This window comes from Dendropsophus ebraccatus, chromosome 1 (genome assembly GCF_027789765.1).
Source record: "Dendropsophus ebraccatus isolate aDenEbr1 chromosome 1, aDenEbr1.pat, whole genome shotgun sequence".
Taxonomy (NCBI): domain Eukaryota; kingdom Metazoa; phylum Chordata; class Amphibia; order Anura; family Hylidae; genus Dendropsophus; species Dendropsophus ebraccatus.
The window spans coordinates 20,465,752-20,485,186 of record NC_091454.1 but is presented as its reverse complement, the minus strand read 5'-3'; the positions used below and the strand labels follow the sequence as shown (position 1 = coordinate 20,485,186).

Below are 19,435 nucleotides of genomic sequence, written 5' to 3'. Positions count from 1 at the left end.
CTTTCCCCCCACCCTCATAGATGGCCCCCTCTTTCCCCCCCACCCTCATAGATGCCCCCCTCCTTCCCCCCCACCCTCATAGATGGCCCCCTCTTTCCCCCCCACCCTCATAGATGCCCCCCTCCTTCCCCCCCACCCTCATAGATGGCCCCCTCCTTTCCCCCCCACCCTCATAGATGCCCCCCTCCTTTCCCCCCACCCTCATAGATGGCCCCCTCCTTTCCCCCCACCCTCATAGATGCCCCCCTCCTTCTCCCCCACCCTCATAGATGCCCCCCTCCTTCCCCCCCACCCTCATAGATGGCCCCCTCCTTTCCCCCCCACCCTCATAGATGCCCCCCTCCTTTCCCCCCACCCTCATAGATGGCCCCCTCCTTTCCCCCCACCCTCATAGATGCCCCCCTCCTTTCCCCCCACCCTCATAGATGGCCCCCTCTTTCCCCCCACCCTAATAGATGCCCCCCTCCTTTCCCCCCACCCTCATAGATGGCCCCCTCCTTTCCCCCCACCCTCATAGATGCCCCCCTCCTTTCCCCCCACCCTCATAGATGGCCCCCTCCTTTCCCCCCACCCTCATAGATGCCCCCCTCCTTTTCCCCCACCCTCATAGATGGCCCCCTCCTTTCCCCCCACCCTCATAGATGCCCCCCTCCTTTCCCCCCACCCTCATAGATGCCCCCCTCCTTTCCCCCCACCCGTACAGGCTGATAAAAAAAACAAAACTTAACTCACCTGACATCGCGCCCCCATGTTGATCCTCACTCCTTCGGTCTGTCCCCGGCTGCTGCGCGGCAGCCGGGGGTGTCGCGTCTTATCCCCGGCAGCGCGCGCATCCCAGAACTCCCTACGCGCCGGAACCGGAAGTCAGGGCCCAAGGCGCGCAGGGAGTTCTGGGATGCGCGCGCTGCCGGGGGAAGACGGAGCCCGACTCTTGTGACCGCAAGCAAAACAATGCTTGCGGTCACAAGAGTGATTGATCGGGGGGCCCCGCGGGCCCCCCTTGTGGCGGGCCCGGTCGCGGCGGCGACCCCCGCGACCACGGTGGCTACGCCACTGGATCTACCCTCACCTATTTGTAATGGAATTAAGAGCCAGGAATATTGATTATTATAATTTACAATACCTTTAAATAGAAGAGCAAAGGTCTCTGCTCCCCGAGAGACCAGAAAGTTTATACGTTTTACCAATCGCTAGGTGTTTCCCAGGATTATGAGTAGAAGATAGTCCTGTAATAAATCTTTATTAGAAGGAAAGTATCTATCCGGAGCTTCTAACCCCCCTGTCCCCATATTGGTTTCATGATAGTTGCACAATGGATAGATTCATTTCAAGTTTTGCACCTAAATGGGGGAACTTTGGTCACGAGTTCACGGCTTTCTTCAGGGAAACATGACAGTACTCTGATGTACTGTATACAGAGATAACCTATATATAGTGTTAGGGTCATGTATGTAGTGTCCCACTATGTGTTATCTTTTCTTTTTCTTACACTTTGGTAAGAGTATCACTCTAGTGTCACAGGTTAGGACAGGTGGCTGCTGTTCCTTACTCCAACCACTAGATGTCCCACTCTTACAGCACAGCTGCAGCTAACACTAGGTCTAGCTACACACACACACACACTTCCTCTCTAGTTAAAACTTCCCTTAGTTGTTACCTTTCGTTAGTGCCAGGCAGGATGAGTATATAGTTGTTCCTGCCACTAGCTACCCAACCACTATGGGTTACTAGACAAGACCTCTAGGGAAACCGGAGACAAGGGAGTCTTCACCCTTGCCTACACCGTGGATCATACAACTAAAACAAGACAGTCGACCACCTTAGAGAAAAGGGACACATTATTTCAAGACTGGGCCTGCAGTAGAGCACAGTGCCATAAAGCCGCTCTCTACTCAGCTTTCTAGTAAGAGTTCTACAAGCCAGCTACACCCAGAGCAGAGACCTGGGACTCGTCCTACCCCAATAGGACGGGTCACCTAATACTGTGGGGTAGAAGGCGGTTAGGTGAGATAACTGGGACTTATCCATATGTTAGTACGAGGATACTTTCAACACTAAGGGCCTGTTCACACAGAGTAAAATCCGTAGAATCCTACCTTCCTCAGTGTCAAACAGTGTGTCTATGGGAGGGTTTGTGCGCCTTTGCCGATCTCTGCTCTCCACCCAAAGAATTGACATGTCAATTCTTCGAGCGGAGAGCTGTAAAAGCGGGAGGCACGAGAGCTGTCCCATTGAAACAGATGGCAGGCGATTTTACTCTGTGTGATCAGGCCCTAAAGAGAAACTTCACAGAGTACCTAGTATACTAGGCAACGGCCCTCCTAGCCGTTCCCTGACACCTGTTACCTTTACTGTTTCTTCTATCAACTCACCTATCTACCTGTTGGAATATCATTGCTGATCACAGCTGGTCAGTTGCCAGATGGTTAAGCGTGATGCCAGTCCTGTGGTGGTTGGCCAAGATATAGCCTTGCCCGTTGGTATTTTGTTGTGACACCAGTGACGGTTGTGCACACAGGTATGGTGGCACACCTGCTTGTCGAGGGAGTCCCAACCCAAGTAGCACTGTGCTCTGCCGGTCCTTCAAAGGGAGAGATAGAAGAATACTTGAGAGGAGAGAGAATACTTGTGCCTGTGTTTTGACTCTTTGGTCTTTGCACCACCTATACCCACCAGTGTCGAGTGAACCGTCCTAGAGGGTGACACAAGCCCCAGACCTTGATACCTGGGATAAGCGGGATGCTGAGGGTTCCCTGCTTACATCGGCGCTGTGAGATACAGTTCATAGGCTTCTAGCAACTTTGCTCTATCCGGATCAGTTCCTTACTTCTTTATCAATACTGTGTTCCTCCTTGTCCACGGAGTGGGTTAGGATGGTCCCTGACTTGTCCTCTCTAGTGAAAGCTTAACACTGCATAGTGTCGAGTAAGGTTACTTGATAAGAAACTGTGGCTAGCTGCATGTGCTCTGGTCTACATCTAGACTGCACACTGAGGATCTGGCAGGAGCCGGGGCCCAACTTGACTGCTGCAGGGAGCGTTCTAGCTTGTGTCCTTCCCCTACAAAATCCAAAGGCAAAAACCTTACACTTCCTGTACCCATGTGACTTCCCTTCTACAGCGCATGTAAGGTGTTCTGTGAGTGGGTGAGGAGTGCGTATGTAGAAGTAAAGAAAGAGATGATAGGTGAAAAGAAGAAAAAACTCTCATTGGTGTACAGATTCATGTGGTACACAAACAAACAATAACCCTTTGGGTACTACAGCCGTGCAATATCTAGGCATACACACTTGCAATAACAATATCTTGTGGCGAAACTCTGGCACTACTAAATTACCACTTAATGTAAAAAGTACAGGCTTTTACAAAGGGTGTAACCAATAGCAACATCCGTGGTGGGACACCACAACCGCTCCTGGCCACCGTGACAATTAGCCTCCAAAACACCAGAACCCACCAGCAGGACCAACATCAGGTCCAGCAACCCGGGCCAGGGCATGTATTTAATTTGTTAATTTGATTTGTCATGACCGCGTCTCTTCTCTACTCATTGGTAAAGGTTGTCTTCTTATATCACATAGACACCAGACTCCAGGGCCGAGTACAGTAAATCCCTCTAACACTGCATCTTCTTTGCAGGTCATAGACCTTGCAGGATAATTCTAAACTTTTTTGCAGCCAAAACCTTATGGATAAATGTAATTGTCAGCAGAGAGTTCATTCCTCTTCTATTCCACGACCAAGGAGCCGAGAGATAAAGAACTTCCCGGTTATCTGCGCTCCTTATCTTATCTGACTCTCAGACTATATTATATGCTCCGCCATCTTTCTATTCATACATTGTCTTCAAATTGTGGTCAAATTCCAGATCGTTTATTGCCGCATAAGAATAAGTATAAGAATAAAGTTTTCTAGTCCTTGATGTCTTCCCATCATTTCAAGTATTTTAAGTGGTTTTGCACGATTTTGCATTGATGGCCTTAGAATACGTAATAGTTTTTTTTCTTTCTTTCTTTTTTTATTGATGGATGTCAACCTCAGGGTCTGGAAGGTGGGACTCCAACAATCACACATATAACACATTGGGAACCATTCTAAAGACTCTCATAAATCTTCAAAAGCTATTAATCCCAACCCCACCTTCCCACCATACACACGCATGTGTGATGATAGTAAATCATGTTAAGCCCCTACGTAGGAGTCCAATGGGTGGTCCTTCTCAATCACTGACAGAAATCATGAAGAAAATGAATCCTTTCCATTTTTGAGCTGATCTTAACAGGTCCAGATTCTCTAGGACTATGTTCACACAAGATATTCCATAAATGTCCCCTAGGTACGGGTTCCACCTCTAGAACATCACCTGATTGGATTGGCTGTCAGGAAATCTGGTGCAGCTAGCATCCCCCAGCGCTGCTTGTTCCGGAAAGTTAGAAGATGGGACAGGCGGGAAACAAGGAGTGTTGGGGGTGTGGGGGGGGGGGGGGGGGGCACAGAGGAGCTTCAGGGAGCCATGTTTTTTTTTCATATTGATACATATGAGGCACTATAGGGGGCCCTAACTACTAAATGGGGGCAGTGTGGTGGGCTAATTACTATAAAAAAAGAGAGGGCCTGTACTATATGGAGGCAGTGTGTGTGTGAGTGTGTGTGTGTGGGGGGGGGGGGGGGGGGAAGTAATCATATTATATTGTGTTGGGCCCTAACTACTATAAGGGGGCAGTGTGAGGAGACTAGCTACTAGTGAAGGCAGTGTGAGGACCTAACTATTATATGTGGGCAGTGTGGAGCCTAACTACTGTATGGGGGATAATGTGATGACCTGACTACTATATGAGGGACAGTGTGTGGGCCTGACTACTATATGTGGAGCTTACTATATGGAGGACAGTGTGGAGTTCCTAACTACTATATGGTGGCAGAGTATCTATTATACTGTGTACAGGGTGGGGGCCAAACTACTTTATGGGGAACTGTGGGGTGTACTGATGGGGTGTTTGTACGGAGTTAAGGAGGTACTTAAGCAAAAAGGAAAAAATGTTTTTCTGGAAGATTCTTAAAGCCAATGTACCACCACTACATCACTTTTCTGACATTTACATGGATAAAGTGGTGCCGACGCGGGGATGCCAGTGACCTGGATCCTACGTGCGGTACAGTTCTATTCCCAGGCATGAGCCGGGGGTGAAGCACTGGAGGCGGACTGGGCCACCCCCAGTGGGAGGAAACCCCCCGCCCCTCTATGACATGACTCCACTCATTCTATAATATATAAATGATTCTATAATATATAAATGTTAAATTGTAGTGGCTGGCTCTATTACACAGGGTGATATCTGCCTCCCTTGTAATAGTGCCTTCTCTCTTTTATCATCTGATCACACAGGGCAATGTCGGCCTCTTCGGCCAATAATCGATCTGTGTAATATGACCTTTAGGATACTAAAATGGAAAATAAAATCACCAAAAATTCTTAATAAATATATTTACCATAAAACGTGATTTCAACCGTCGGTCATTTCCTGCTGACACATTCCCTTTAAGGTCTATATCATTTCCATCAAATTCTTATCAGTGTATGGCAATATCCCTTTGAGGCTGATATACCGTATCCATATCATTTAGAGGGTACATTGACCATAGTCTTAATAACTTTATCAGTGTCTAATCACCTCCAGCAATCTCATCTGATAGGGAAGCTCAGTATACACGTCCATTAGAGTTGCTGAACCCGGCTGTTCCTCCTGGGGTCACTAACACTGATTTATCAGTAATTTATCTCCTTGATATACATGACTGATGAGGAGAGATAATTCTGCTGGGAATAGTAACGCTATCAGTATATAAAGAACTTACAGCCATACGTTACTTACAGATCTTCTGAGACTTCAGGTGTCCTTCTCGGCAGCTCCAGATTCAACATGGCCTTCACTGGAAAGTATGAAGTAGAATCTCAGGAGAACTATGACGACTTCATGAAACTCATAGGTGAGCCTTTCCATCTTATCGTATGCTATGTAGATTTACTACAATTTTACTATTGTTTCTTGCAGTTTCTAGTATTGATGTATGGACCTATTGACTTAAATAGGGAATATCAGCACACAGATTTGGCTCTGACTTTGTTAATCCTGTATATTCAAATATATATATACAGGCCTGGCTCCAGGTTTTTGTGAGCACTTAGGCAACAGAGCCTCAGCGAGCCCCTCATCCATCCACTATGCACAATCACTTGAGACACCACTAACATACACAAACACACATTATTGACACTGACTGACACATACACTGACTGACACTGACTGATTGACACAGCGCTTACAGCTCAGTCTTCTCCCTCTTCCTCTCTGTCCGGCTGTTCTCTTTCAGAACCCATAGACAGTAGTGGATTATAATAGGTCAGTTTCGGGCAGTAGCCCGGGGCCCTGAGCTCCGCAAACAGACTTATACTTTCACTGGTGTATTATCTCCAGGCTACAGTTCTGCCATGATTTGCATAACAATTGCTGCTTTTTACCACAATTTTGCACAAATCAGGGTTAAACTGCAGCCAGGAGACAATGCATTAACATTAAAGAACATACTGAAGGACCTTATCATGTGACAATGATGTCACCACAGGTCCTTTACAGGCTGCATTATAGAGGAAAGAGACTAAAGCTAGTGCCGCCATTGTTACAGTGAGTTAGGGGGGCCAAAGCTTGGTAAACAGCCTGGGGCCCATGGTGAAGTTAATCCACCCCTGACCTTAGATCGGGTCCTTCACCCTCTCTCTCTCTCTGTGCAGGTCCTGCTCCTTTCTCCTGTGTCTTCTGATGTTCAGACCTCACCCTGCACTATAGTGAACATTAGAACACCGGGGCCTCTCTCCTTCTCTGGTCCCTTAGAGGCGCTGTGGGCCCCGGCACGGGTAAGCCCTGTGCTGATGCCTATATCAGTGGCTTTTGTCTGACCAGGTTTTCTGCCTTCATAGGTATCCCCGATGCCCAAATTGAAAAGGGAAAGAACTTTAAATACACCACTGAAGTGGTCCAGAATGGCAATGAGTTCACCTGGTCTCAGATCTATCCAGGACACACAACCACTAACACGTTTGTTGTTGGCCAAGAGTCGGAAATGCACAGTATGGCTGGCAAGACCTTTAAGGTAAAAGATTGTTTACTGGCTCATTAAAAATACGGGGGCTAATTATGATGGGGGTAATTCAATTTAAAGGGAAACTCCAGTGAGTTTTTAAAACTAATTAAATGGTATCAGAAAGTTATACAGATTTGCAATTTACTTATATTTAAAAAATCTCAAGTCTTCCAGTACTTATCAGCTGCTGTATGTTCTGCAGGATACAGTGTATTTCTCCCAGTCTGACACAGTGCTCCCTGCTGCCACCTCTGTCCATTTCAAGAACTGTCCAGAGCAGGAGAGGTTTTCTATGAGGATTTGCTGCTGCTCTGGAAAGTTCCTGACATGGACAGAGGTGGCAGCAGAGAGCACTGTGTCAGACTGGAAAGAATACACCACTTCCTGCAGGACATACAACAGTTGATAAGTACTTGAGGACTTTACATTTTTAAATAGAGGTAGTCTACAAATTTGTATAATGTTCTCACACTAGTTGATTATTCTTTTTTTTTTAATTCTCGAAGGACCACTTTAAGTCAGAATACCCGTTTAAGAGAACCTCTGGGGGACAGTGGACATTTTCTACCATAGACATAGTAGAAACACTTTTCTGTCACCAACCTTTCCAGCTGTTAAGAAACAACAACTCTGGCCTGCAGCCATGTAAGGAGGACCCCCACATGTTAGGTCCCTATATATAGTATGATGTACTATTCCTTGTGCAATCTCTATAGATGGCTTTAGAATAAGAATATAGAATTACAGAAGTATTTGCAGTGATCATTTGATGCCTGTGTCTGATCTAGAATGAATTCAGTGTTATTGCCCATTCAAATCAATGGATGACCAAGTAACATATAACCATATCCAGTCCTCCAGAGCAGAAGCTTTCTTATATAGGGGGCTCCACAGGCTGGGAACCATGATATATTACATTTATACAGCATATAGAAAGGGCTTTCGTTAAGTATCTGTGACTACTGTATGTATCACATGTCATATCATCCTTACAGACAACTGTGAAATTGGAAGGTGGTAAGATCGTAGTGGATTTCCCTAAATACCATCATACTTCAGAGATCGCTAATGGGAAACTTGTTGAGGTGAGACCATTCTAAATGTAACAAATGACCAATGTGTGAACATTCATGATAAAACTTTCTATTTTCTTCTATTTAAAAATCTCCAGTCTTCCAGTACTTATCAGCTGCTGTATGTCCTGCGGGAAGTGGTGTATTCTTTCCAGTCTGACACAGTGCTCTCTGCTGCCACCCCTGTCCATGTCAGGAACTGTCCAGAGTAGTAGAGCCTTTTTTATGGGGATTTGCTACTGCTCTGGACAGTTCCTGACATGGACAGAGATGGCAGCAGAGAGCACTGTTTCAGACAGAAAAGAAAACAACATGTCCTGCAGGGCATACAGCAGCTGATAAGTATGAGAAGACTTGAAATAGAAGTAAACTACAGAACTTTCTGACACCAGTTGATTTGAAAGAAAACGATTTTCGCTGGACAACCCCTTTTAGTGTTAATGCACATGTGCACATAAAAAAATCTGTTGTTTATTAAGAAATGCAACACGTTATTTATATGGCTGTTTAGAAATACAGTGGTGCCTTAGATTACGAGCATAATTCGTTCCGGGACCGCACTTATATTCCAAATCCATTCTTATACTAAAGCAAATTTTCCCATAGAAAAATCACTGATATGTAGACAATTGGTTCCACCCCCCCAAAATAATGATTTTTTATTCTGAATAACATGTAAAACAGATGAAACAAACAATGAGAAACATCTGAATATTTTATATATAAATTACTATACAGTATAGCAATCAGCATGTGGTGTATAATGTATATTAAGTGCATAAACCTGAAAAAACAGCAGCAGTTTGTAGATGCAGTATGGGACTGCAAATCCCCATAATCCAAGCGCGTAGTACAACAGGCTAGAGAATAGAGAAGCAGGGCTGCTGTCAAAAGTCTGTGTGGTCACATGACAGCAGTGGGGGAAGGGGGGTGTTCAGCATGGACCAATCAGGAAGTGAGAATCACAGAGCTGTGCAGGAGGACAGTGACAAAAAATTTCCTATACAACAGTGTGAATGGCTGAGTGTAAGTGCAGGCACATTATAGCAGCAGTGTGTATAGCTGAGTGTAAGTGCAGGCACATTATAGCAGCAGTGTGTATAGCTGAGTGTGAGTGCAGGCACAGTATAGCAGCAGTGTGTATAGCTGAGTGTAAGTACAGGCACATTATAGCAGCAGTGTGTATAGCTGAGTGTAAGTGCAGGCACATTATAGCAGCAGTGTGTATAGCTGTGTGTAAGTGCAGACACATTATAGCAGCAGTGTGTATAGCCATGTGTAAGTGCAGGCACATTATAGCAGCAATGTGTATAGCTGAGTGTAAGTGCAGGCAGTTTATAGCAGCAGTGTGTATAGCTGTGTGTGCAGGCACGTTACAGGAATGGAGAGGTTGGGAAACACAAGGGCTGACAGCACTCTCTGTCCAGGGAGAGAGGGGTTACAGCTATGAAGAGATTACCTCCACAGTGGATCTGCTATGATTTGGAAGGTGAGGGAGACTTCCTGGGTCAGAGTACAGTGCTGTAGACCCCGATATGCAGACCATACCCCTCCCCCACTCCATCCCCCACTCAGTACAGGGAGCTCTTAAACCAAAACACTCTTAATCCAAGTTACTCCTAAACCAAGGTACCACTGTAAGTTAATTAGAATTAAAAATTGATTCGATTTTGGGGGAGTAGTACCTCTCTATGACCAGCAAGTGACAGTGTTGTCTCTTGCCAAAATACATATAACTATAATCATATTAGGGCCTAATATATAACAACATAGATTTCTTATAAAATGGTAAGGATCTGATAGTAGCCATGTGGCTATGTACTATAAATATTCATTGTGATGGTAATCCACATTGTGCTCCTGTTCTGTTACAGACCTCAGTGGCCGGAGGAATCACCTTCAGGAGGATCAGTAAGAAAGTGGCATAGAGCTATAGTTTACCACTTCTTTTTATCACTTTCAATGAATAAAGTTACTTTGCATGATGATTTTTATGTTTTGTTTTTATTCAATAAAATGATGGGGGGACATTTTCCTGATATGCTTGATAAAGATGAAGTCCTTAAAGGGTTAAGGTGATTATCATGAGCATTGGTCATGAATCACTAACAGGGTGTCACACTTCCCACCCCCAACAATCACCAGTTTGCTCTACACAATGAATGGACAATGTGCGGTGGTGCTGGTGGTGCTGGTAGTGTGTTACTCAAGGGAACTGTACCAAATGTATGGACCTGTGTCTAGTCATAACTGAAGAGGTCACAGCACTTGCATGAGCTACTTCAATTACCTGGTTAGTAAGGGTGCCAAACGTAAGACCCCCATGATCTAATATAAATGGCTTATCCTAAAGATAGACCATGTATAATGACATCCTGGAAAGCACCTTTGAGTGATAATATTTTGGCTTCCTTCACCCACCTCTAGGGGGAGCTTATGAGTTCACTGCATACTTGCACTGAGTTCAATAGTAAAACAGTATGCAGTAAGTGCTGTATCTACTGTATAAGTAGTATATAATAGTTGGCAGTCCTTATTAAAGTCTGGAAATGTGATTAGATAGATAGATAGATAGATAATAGATAGGAGATAGATAGAATATAGAAAGATAAAAGATAGATAGGAGATAGATAGGTAGCTAGATATATAGATAGATAATAGATAGATAGATAGATAGATAGATAGATAGATAGATAGATAGATAGATTGATAGATAGATAGATAGATAGATAGATAGATAGATAGATAGATAGATCTATAGATAGGAGATAGATAGATAGATAGACAGGAGATAGATAGATAGATAATTGATAGATAGATAGAAGATATGATATAGAGAGATACAGACATTGTGTTAATCCTCTTCCTGCTTCTCCTTGTGTCTGAGCTTTATGACAGGTAATAAAAGATGAGACGGCCTGGGCCTAGCTGAGTCTGGATCTGTGTTTTATATGACAGCAGATCTGCAGATTGAAGAATGAGATAACAGAATAAAACCTGCAGCCGAGATAAGAACATTTATTACATGTCACACTGAGAATTCCAGGATCAGGTAACTGATCCTCGTTGGCTCTGACACAAATTATATATATACATTTCTCCACCTTTATGTCTGTTTGTTCTGCATCGTATCTTCATTTATTGCTTATAGGATAAAACATCAGTCAGTAATGGTCTATGGGAGTGATCCCACCATGCTGATAGCTCTGCAGGACCTGGTATATAAATACATTACATGGACAACCTATTGGTTTCAATAAGAAGTGTGCATGCAATACTTTATTTCCCCTGTGGGGGTGCTGCAGGGAAAATGAGCACTTACTGCTGAGGTCGCCAACTAATCACAGTTTATCCCGCATTGATCCTAGCAATGGGAGACCCTGTGATCAGCTTATTGTGAAGAAGCCCTCCATGAAAAAAGTTTTTAAAGCGAATGTACCATCAGGTACATTCGCTTTAAGTATTCCCCAAGTATAGAACAGCAGTGGCGCAGGGGAGCCAGTGCCGCAGTCCTCTTTTTTGAACCGCATTCCAGTTGCCGTCTATGGCGCCGTTCTATTCACGGGCACCGGGCCGGAGGTGAAGCACTGGAGGCGGGCCGGCCTTCCCCAAGTGGGAGGAAACCCCCATCCCTCTATGACACGGCTCCATTCATTCTAATGGAGCCGTATCACCCCTTACGGTGAGTGCCCTGCTGAGCATCTTTCTTTGTCTACTTATGTTGAGTTGGAGCCTATGTTTCCCAGGAGTGAGCACCCCGTAAGTGACAATTTTGGCATAATAAGTCTTCACTTACCAAAGACTGAAAGACAATTGCTTTCTCTATTTATTGAACCCCTTAAAGGGTTTGTCCATTTTGAACACATCTATACCTGATCACTTGACAATAAGCAAAGTGCTAGAACCCCCAGTGATCAGTTATAATTCATAGAGAAACCTGGAAGTTAGTGTTTAATTTCTCTATAGCACCACCACAGGAGAGATGTAGCATTACACATTGTCCACTCTTATCAATGTCTTGTCTGTGTAATGAAGGATAAGGCAGGTCCTCCAGAGTGGGAGACACTCTTTGTAATTCTGTGAAATTGTAATTCTGTGAAATTCTTTAATTGACTTTATTGGGAACTTTGCCCTGTGATGAAAACTAGAAACTAATATAGTCTGGTTTGATTGATTGATCGATTGATTATTACCATCACGGCAATTGAATATACTGAAGACTCACAGTAAAGTTCCACTGACTCCTTAGATGATTGTTTTACAGCCCTTTCAACCCTATTCTTACCCAGAGGTCAATAGCACTCATCTATCATATTACACAAGCCTATGATGTCAGGTGATCGGTGTGAGGGCAGGGCCAAGGAGTATTAGGAATATAAGGAGGAATTTCGAGACCTTCAGTACTCATTGCAGGGTCCATTCTAAGATCTGTACCTGCACCTAGAACATCACTATGGCCTTCACTGGAAAGTATGAGGTGGAATCCCAGGAGAACTATGACGCCTTTATGAAACTTATTGGTGAGTTATTATGGTTACACTACATTGGGTACTTACAGATATTCAGGACATTTGATGACTCTTCAACATGACTTTCCAAAATTGCATCACGTAGACATAGGCAGCAATGGGCGACCGTGTATGGACAGTATATGGCCCTTGCTCTTACATAGCACTACCCCTTACATCTGTCTAACCACATCTTATACACAGTCAGAAGGTGCTTTTATGGTGACCTTGGACCCCTTTACCTATATCAAGGGTGTTAAACTGTTGCCCTCCAGCTGATGCAAAACTACAATTCCCATCAGGTAAAGCTTTGGCTGTCCAGGCATGATGGGAATTGTAGTTTTGCAACAGTTGGTTGGCCACGATTTGGACACCTCTTACCTAGGTAGACCTTGCACAATTGTACATATGTCTACCCCTGAAACAATGGTTTTCTTCAGGGGTGGTCTTTACAACAAAGACGGCAATGGGCCCCCAACAAATCAGCTGATCATTCTGCTAAACTCCAGGGTAGGAGAAGACATTTATTGGTGTAGCTACAGACATGTAATGGTGTCCATACACCATGGATAGCTGTTGGCTGATCAGATCATACACAAGAACGTTTGGCTCGGCCACGTCGGACTAGGGTATCTGGGGCCCACTGGAGGAAATGATCCTGGGGTACCACTAATGAAGAACCAGTGAGTAAAGACATGTCAGCCAGTGTTAGTGCAGGTTCTAAAGCAGGAGGTCCACTGGAGGATCCTCCGGTCCTCTGGTTGGCCAGTCCAACACTGGCTTGGCCAAACATTTATGTGTTTTGAAGACAACCTGGTATGATCTGTCAGACAACCCTGGTATGGCTTATGTCTCTGAAAACAAAAGTTAAAATCAAACATGTGCAACCCTTTTCTTCAGTCAGGAGATCCCCACACTTCAGACAGTCGGCATGTTTAGCCAAATTATGATTAGGTTACAAACCCACTTGGCGGGTCTGCAGCTAATCTCCATGCTGCGTTTTTGCAGCGAGACTCGCTGCAGATCCCGGCCCTATGCTTTTAATGGCTGCGAGTTTGTCTGCAGCCCTCCCCATTAACCCCCCGGCCGCCAAAGCTGATACTTCACCTGATCCCGGCTCCGGCGGTTCCCAATGTCTTCAGCAAGCCGGAGCGGGGACCAGGTGAAGTATATGCTTCAGCCAGCCGCCCGCAGCCCCGGCCGCCCGATCGCCCCCCCGCAGCCCCGGCCGCCCGATCGCCCCCCGCAGCCCTGCTGCGTGTTTGTCTGCCATTAAAAGCATAGGGCCGGGATCTGCAAAAACGCAGCATGGAGACTCGCTGCAGACCCGCCAAGTGGGTTTGTAACCTAAAGGGGTTATCCAGCACTACAAAAACATGGCCACTTTTCCCCCTCTCTTGTCTCCAGTTCAGGTGCGGTTTGCAATTAAGCTCCATTTACTTCAATGGAACTGAGTTTGAAACCACACCCAATCTGGAGACAAGAGAGGGGGAAAAGTGGCCATGTTTTTGTAGCGCCGGATAACCCCTTTAAAGTGTATGGAGGACCAAAGCAGAGGAAATTGTAGGTCTCGTTCATTGATTTATGGTACCCCAAATTAACGTGAATCTGTCAGATTTAATTCAGGTTCCCAACTGCTGACACAGTTAGATAGCTGTTAGGTCAAGGAGACACATGATACCTTTCATATATCCAGCTGTGCTTCCAGGATATAGATTAAATATATAGGATTTCCCAAGCTCCTGATCTGCTGAGGTCTGTAATGCTTCCTCCTCCCCTCCTCCATCAATAAGTCCCCAGAGACTTGCTCACATCCCTCACCCTGCTTGGAGCTATCAAGTAGGATCAAGGTATAGAAGGGGAGCAAGGAGGTATTCCAGATTACAGTAGAGCCTGGGAAATCCTGACACTTTTCACTGGAGAATGAAAGCATATTCCTGCTTTATGGAAGCACAGACGGATATATGAAAGGTACCATGTGTCTCCTAACAGTTATATAACAGTGTCAGCAGCTTTGAACATGAATATTCTATATTTCAACTAAACATGGCTAAGAATTTATGCTATGCCAGAGATCTTTCCAGAAGGAAAGACTTTAAAGTGTCACTGTTATAGATGAGCGAACCGGGTCGATTCGAACCCGAACGTTCGGCATTTGATTAGCTGGGGCTGCTAAACTTGGATAAAGCTTTAAGGTTGTCTGGAAAACATGGATACAGCCAATGACTATATCCATGTTTTCCACATAGCCTTAGGGCTTTATCCAAGTTCAGCAGCCACTGCTAATCAAATGCCGAAAGTTCGGGTTCGGATGGACTCGAGCATGCTCCAGGTTCGCTCATCTCCCCCACCCCATCTTCATTGTCCTCTATGGAGGGGGGAGAGATGTGGCACCAAAATAGGACAACAAAGAGTTAATTTACAGCTTCATCACCAGGCTCTCTCCTCTGACATCAGCACTGACCTCTCTGACCTCTGAATAGGAGCTTTCAGCGGCTCCCTGTGGTGTAATCCTTTGTTCTCTGCTCTCAGCTGCCAACTAATCTCCCTCCTCCCCCCTCCCCTCTCCATAGCACAGACAGGATCCGACTGATGTAAAACAGTTGAGATTTCCTGATTCTGAGCAGTGGATGACAGAAAGGAGAGGAGGGGGTGACCTGGGGAAAGCCTTTTATTTTATTTAAATGCAGATAATGGCATATTTGCTAAATAAACCAAATTACAACGTTCCTTAAAATCACCTGGACTATTGATTTCTGCAAAAAAAAAAATTAACGACAGTGACTCTTTAACCTCTTAAGGACATAGGACGTACCGGTACGTCCTATGTCCTCACTTGCACTTCAAGTGCACTTGAAGTGCCGCGATCCCGGGTGCCGCGTGTAGCCCGGGACCGCCGCTATTAGCGGGCACGGTCTGATCGCCGTGCCCGCTAATTAGCTAATCGGAGGCAGCTGTCAAAGTTGACAGCTGCCTCCGATTACCGGAGGCAACGTTTCCCTGGTGTCTAGTGGGGGAGATCGCTCCTCCGGGACCTTGTCCCGGAGGAGCGATCTCCGTTACTGATGCCGGCCGGGGACGCGTCCAAGATGGCGCCGTCCTCGGCTCGGCACTCGTTAGTTTTCGGCTGCAGCAGCCGAAAGCAAACGAGTGCCGATCTCATGGATCTCTGCAGCATATCTATGCTGCAGAGATCTCAATGAGAGATCACAGTGTATATACTAGAAGTCCCCCAGGGGGGCTTCTAGTATATGTGTAAAAAAAAAAAAAAAAGTGTTGTTAATAGTAAAAAGCCCCCTCCCCTAATAAAAGTCTGAATCACCCCCCTTTTCCCAGGTTTTAAATAAAAGTAAACAAATAAATAAATAAATAAACATGTTTGCTATCGCCGCGTGCGTAATCGCCCGAACTATTAATTAATCACATTCCTGATCTCGTACGGTAAACGGCGTCAGCGCAAAAAAATCCCAAAGTGCAAAATTGCGCATTTTTGGTCGCATCAAATCCAGAAAAAATGTAATAAAAAGCGATCAAAAAGACGTATATGGGCAATCAAGGTACCGATAGTAAGATCACATCATGGCGCAAAAAATGACACCTCGCACAGCCCCATAGACCAAAGGATAAAAGCGCTATAAGCCTGGGAATGGAGCGATTTTAAGGAACGTATATTGGTTAACAACGGTTTGAATTTTTTACAGGCCATCAGATACAATATAAGTTATACATGTTATATATCGTTTTAATCGTAACGACTTGAGGAACATGCATAACAAGTCAGTTTTACCCCAGGGTGAATGGCGTAAAAACACATTTCCCCCAAATAAAAGAAATGCGTTTTTTTTTTCAATTTCACCACACTTCGAATTTTTTTCTGGTTTCGCAGTGTACTTTATGCAAAAATTCAGCCTGTAATTGCAAAGTAAAATTAGTGACGCAAAAAATAAGGGGTCATGTGGGTTTCTAGGTGGAAAAATGCAAGTGCTATGACCTTTTAAACACAAGGAGGAAAAACCGAAAACGTAAAAACGAAAATGGGCCATGTCCTTAAAGGGTTAAGACTAGTTTGAGGACGGCTCTGGCCTTAAGGGAGAGTTACCTTGAAAAGGTGGTTTGAGAGCTAATTTGCATATCCTTTCCTCCCAGAATTCCCAGTGGAAAACGAATGGTCTTCACACTCTCCTCAAGGAAAAACTTAACCCCTTTGGCCTTGTGAAGTATACCTGCAATGTAGGTCAAAAATGTCATGTGAGCAAAGCCTAATAGTTGTAGATCCTGAAAGGAAGACACCTCTCAGACTCACTCAAGTAACCCAAGAGAACAACTGAAATATCTATATACTCCAGTGACTTTATAGATCTACGCTCTTCTTCTATCATATGCTATACTTATGTTTCAAACCTTTTTACGACAGGCATTCCTGATGAGCAAATTGAAAAAGGAAGAAGTTTTAAGTACACCACAGAAGTAGTCCAAAACGGAAACGACTTTACTTGGTCCCAGTTCTATCCAGGATTCACACTCACCAATAAATTCACCGTTGGACAAGAATCAGATCTAGAGACAATGGGTGGCAAGAAGTTTAAGGTAAGTTTATAATAGAAGATCGAGTTCTTGATGGACCTATGGAGAATTCTTCAACCTGGTCAGGGGAGCTACAGAATAGGGGAAAGTTGTCCACTTTACATGACAGACTAGTTTTAGGCCATACATTTTAGATCGCTGTCTACTAAACACATATACACATGGAGGGAGCCAGGAGGAAATTGAACGTGCCTGATCCTGGTCTACCCTGACATCTGTTGGAGAGTCAAGAGACTACTGTACACATGGGATGGGCCAAGCCCCTTGATATAAGCAGAAGAGATTACCCATGTAACGTATATGGAGGCTGATCACTGGCCCTATTACCAATGGGCCAATGGTTGGGGACGAGCATCCTTAGAGCACTTATTTGCCCACAAATCATGTTTAAGGGTCTAGTGGATGACACATAAGAGGCCCCAAAGACGTCAAACTATATCTCTGGTATATTCTATGGGGGAGATTTATTAAGCATGGTGTAAAGTAAAACTGGCTCAGTTGCCCCTAGCAACCAATCAGATTCCACCTTTCATTTTCCAAAGAGTCTGTGAGGAAAGAAAGGTGGACTCTGATTGGTTGCTAGGGACAACTGAGCCAGTTTCACTTTACACCATGCGTGATAAATCTCCCCCTTTCTGTTCTAACTAAGATGTCCACAATATTCTAAGGTAATTTTCTCATCAAATCTGTAAAACTAAATAAAAAATGTTTCATGCAGGCAACCGTCCGAATGGAAGGAGGGAAGCTGGTTGTGGACTTCCCCAAGTACAGTCACTCCTCGGAGATTGCTGGCGGGAAACTAGTGGAGGTAAGATGGTGGCTTGCGTTCTTTATGGCACCTCTTATCTATCCCCAGACATGGTGATACCTTATCATTTTCTTATGACAAGTAATGACTAGCAGACGTCTCTTATCACAGACAATAAAGCATTGCTTGTCCTTTAAATGGGATTATTTTGTGCAGATTTCCTTTAAATGTCCTCATTCACTTTATACTATGGGCCGAACCTGCCTCTGGCTCTAGTTCTACTCTCAGTATAAAGTGTATGGGGGCCTCCCAAGTCTCCACCAAACAAGTCTTTGAATTTCTTTTTTCTCCTTCTCTTCTTACAGACCTCAGTTGCTGGAGGAATCACATTTAAGAGGATCAGCAAGAAAGTCGCATAAAAAGAAGACCACGGAATCTACAGAGCCATTTTTTTTTAGATGCAAATAAAGTGTTTTATTACTCCATGACTATTGTATTGATGTCACTGCTCCTAGGTTTAGGCCTCATGTACAGGGCTGTATTATAGCTCCGTACAAGCTCTGAGCAGTAATACGGCAGCCATAGACGTAACTAGGTCCATACTGTCCTTCTATATACCTCAAGCTTCTTCAGAGTTAGGGATTAGGTGAGAGAGAGTGCCCCCAACTGTGATGTGGGTAACATGATAGCGTCCCCTTCACATTACATTACCTCGATGTTCCCAGCCTGAATATCCTCCCACATTGTGCCAATAATACCAGACAAAATGCGATGCCCTGACCCGTGGGGGTCACTTCGCAGTGCAGGTCTTGTGAGCGGGCAGGAACCGGAGCAGCTGCAGGGTATAGGCTTGTCACAGTATAGGGCCTGAGGATGGCACAGCTGAGGGACCGGTCTGCAGATACTGCGGTAGGATTGCTACTGGGCATGCGATTCTTCGCTGTACCTAGTCAGGGCACCAGTAAACGGACACCAATGCCAGGGTTCAGTAACAGCGGTGGTTACATTTTTTTTGTAACTGAGGTAACTGGTAGCAACAGTCTCTTTCGGATGCAACCGGGTATATAGCAGACTTATATAGACAGAGCTAAGGTTGTGCTGCATAGGCTGAGGTGTAACGTGCCGGGTGATGGGAGTAGTAGTGAGAGAGGAATAGAGATGCTGGGTGGATTTAGAGTACTTGCAGTATGAATCTTGACTTGATAAGGAGATGAATAACAGGAACGACACCCAGATGAGAAGATACTCCAGGCACTTGAGCAGACGGACAGCCAGAATCTGTTACAGCAGAGCACCAAGTCCACTCTTCTAAAGGTGAATAGGGCCGCAGGAACACATCTGTCCTCTCCTGAGGACAGGGAGAAGAACACTTCCTTCCTCTCT

General features: G+C 44.9%; 2 protein-coding genes across 2 annotated transcripts; both read left to right on the top strand.

Annotated features, from left to right (window-relative positions):
• The first annotated feature begins 5,845 nt into the window (after positions 1-5,845).
• LOC138789886 (gastrotropin-like) lies at positions 5,846-10,200 on the top strand. The gene is made up of 4 exons (XM_069968745.1): positions 5,846-5,987; positions 6,976-7,148; positions 8,135-8,224; positions 10,087-10,200. Exons 1-4 carry the CDS (start codon positions 5,921-5,923, stop codon positions 10,138-10,140), a joined length of 384 nt encoding a protein of 127 aa, XP_069824846.1. The 5' UTR covers positions 5,846-5,920; the 3' UTR covers positions 10,141-10,200.
• Positions 10,201-12,604: 2,404 nt separating this feature from the next.
• Positions 12,605-18,540, top strand: LOC138772643 (gastrotropin-like). The gene is made up of 4 exons (XM_069953176.1): positions 12,605-12,732; positions 17,135-17,307; positions 18,023-18,112; positions 18,418-18,540. Exons 1-4 carry the CDS (start codon positions 12,666-12,668, stop codon positions 18,469-18,471), a joined length of 384 nt encoding a protein of 127 aa, XP_069809277.1. The 5' UTR covers positions 12,605-12,665; the 3' UTR covers positions 18,472-18,540.
• The last annotated feature ends 895 nt before the right edge of the window (positions 18,541-19,435 follow it).

Bases quoted from the DNA above. Each gene is read 5' to 3' on its own strand.
- LOC138789886 (XM_069968745.1), top strand. From the start codon at position 5,921: ATGGCCTTCACTGGAAAGTATGAAGTAGAATCTCAGGAGAACTATGAC. The intron at 5,988-6,975 runs GTGAGCCTTTCC...CTGCCTTCATAG, and splicing joins CGACTTCATGAAACTCATAG to GTATCCCCGATGCCCAAATT. The intron at 8,225-10,086 runs GTGAGACCATTC...GTTCTGTTACAG, and splicing joins CTAATGGGAAACTTGTTGAG to ACCTCAGTGGCCGGAGGAAT.
- LOC138772643 (XM_069953176.1), top strand. From the start codon at position 12,666: ATGGCCTTCACTGGAAAGTATGAGGTGGAATCCCAGGAGAACTATGAC. The intron at 12,733-17,134 runs GTGAGTTATTAT...TTTTTACGACAG, and splicing joins CGCCTTTATGAAACTTATTG to GCATTCCTGATGAGCAAATT. The intron at 18,113-18,417 runs GTAAGATGGTGG...CTCTTCTTACAG, and splicing joins CTGGCGGGAAACTAGTGGAG to ACCTCAGTTGCTGGAGGAAT.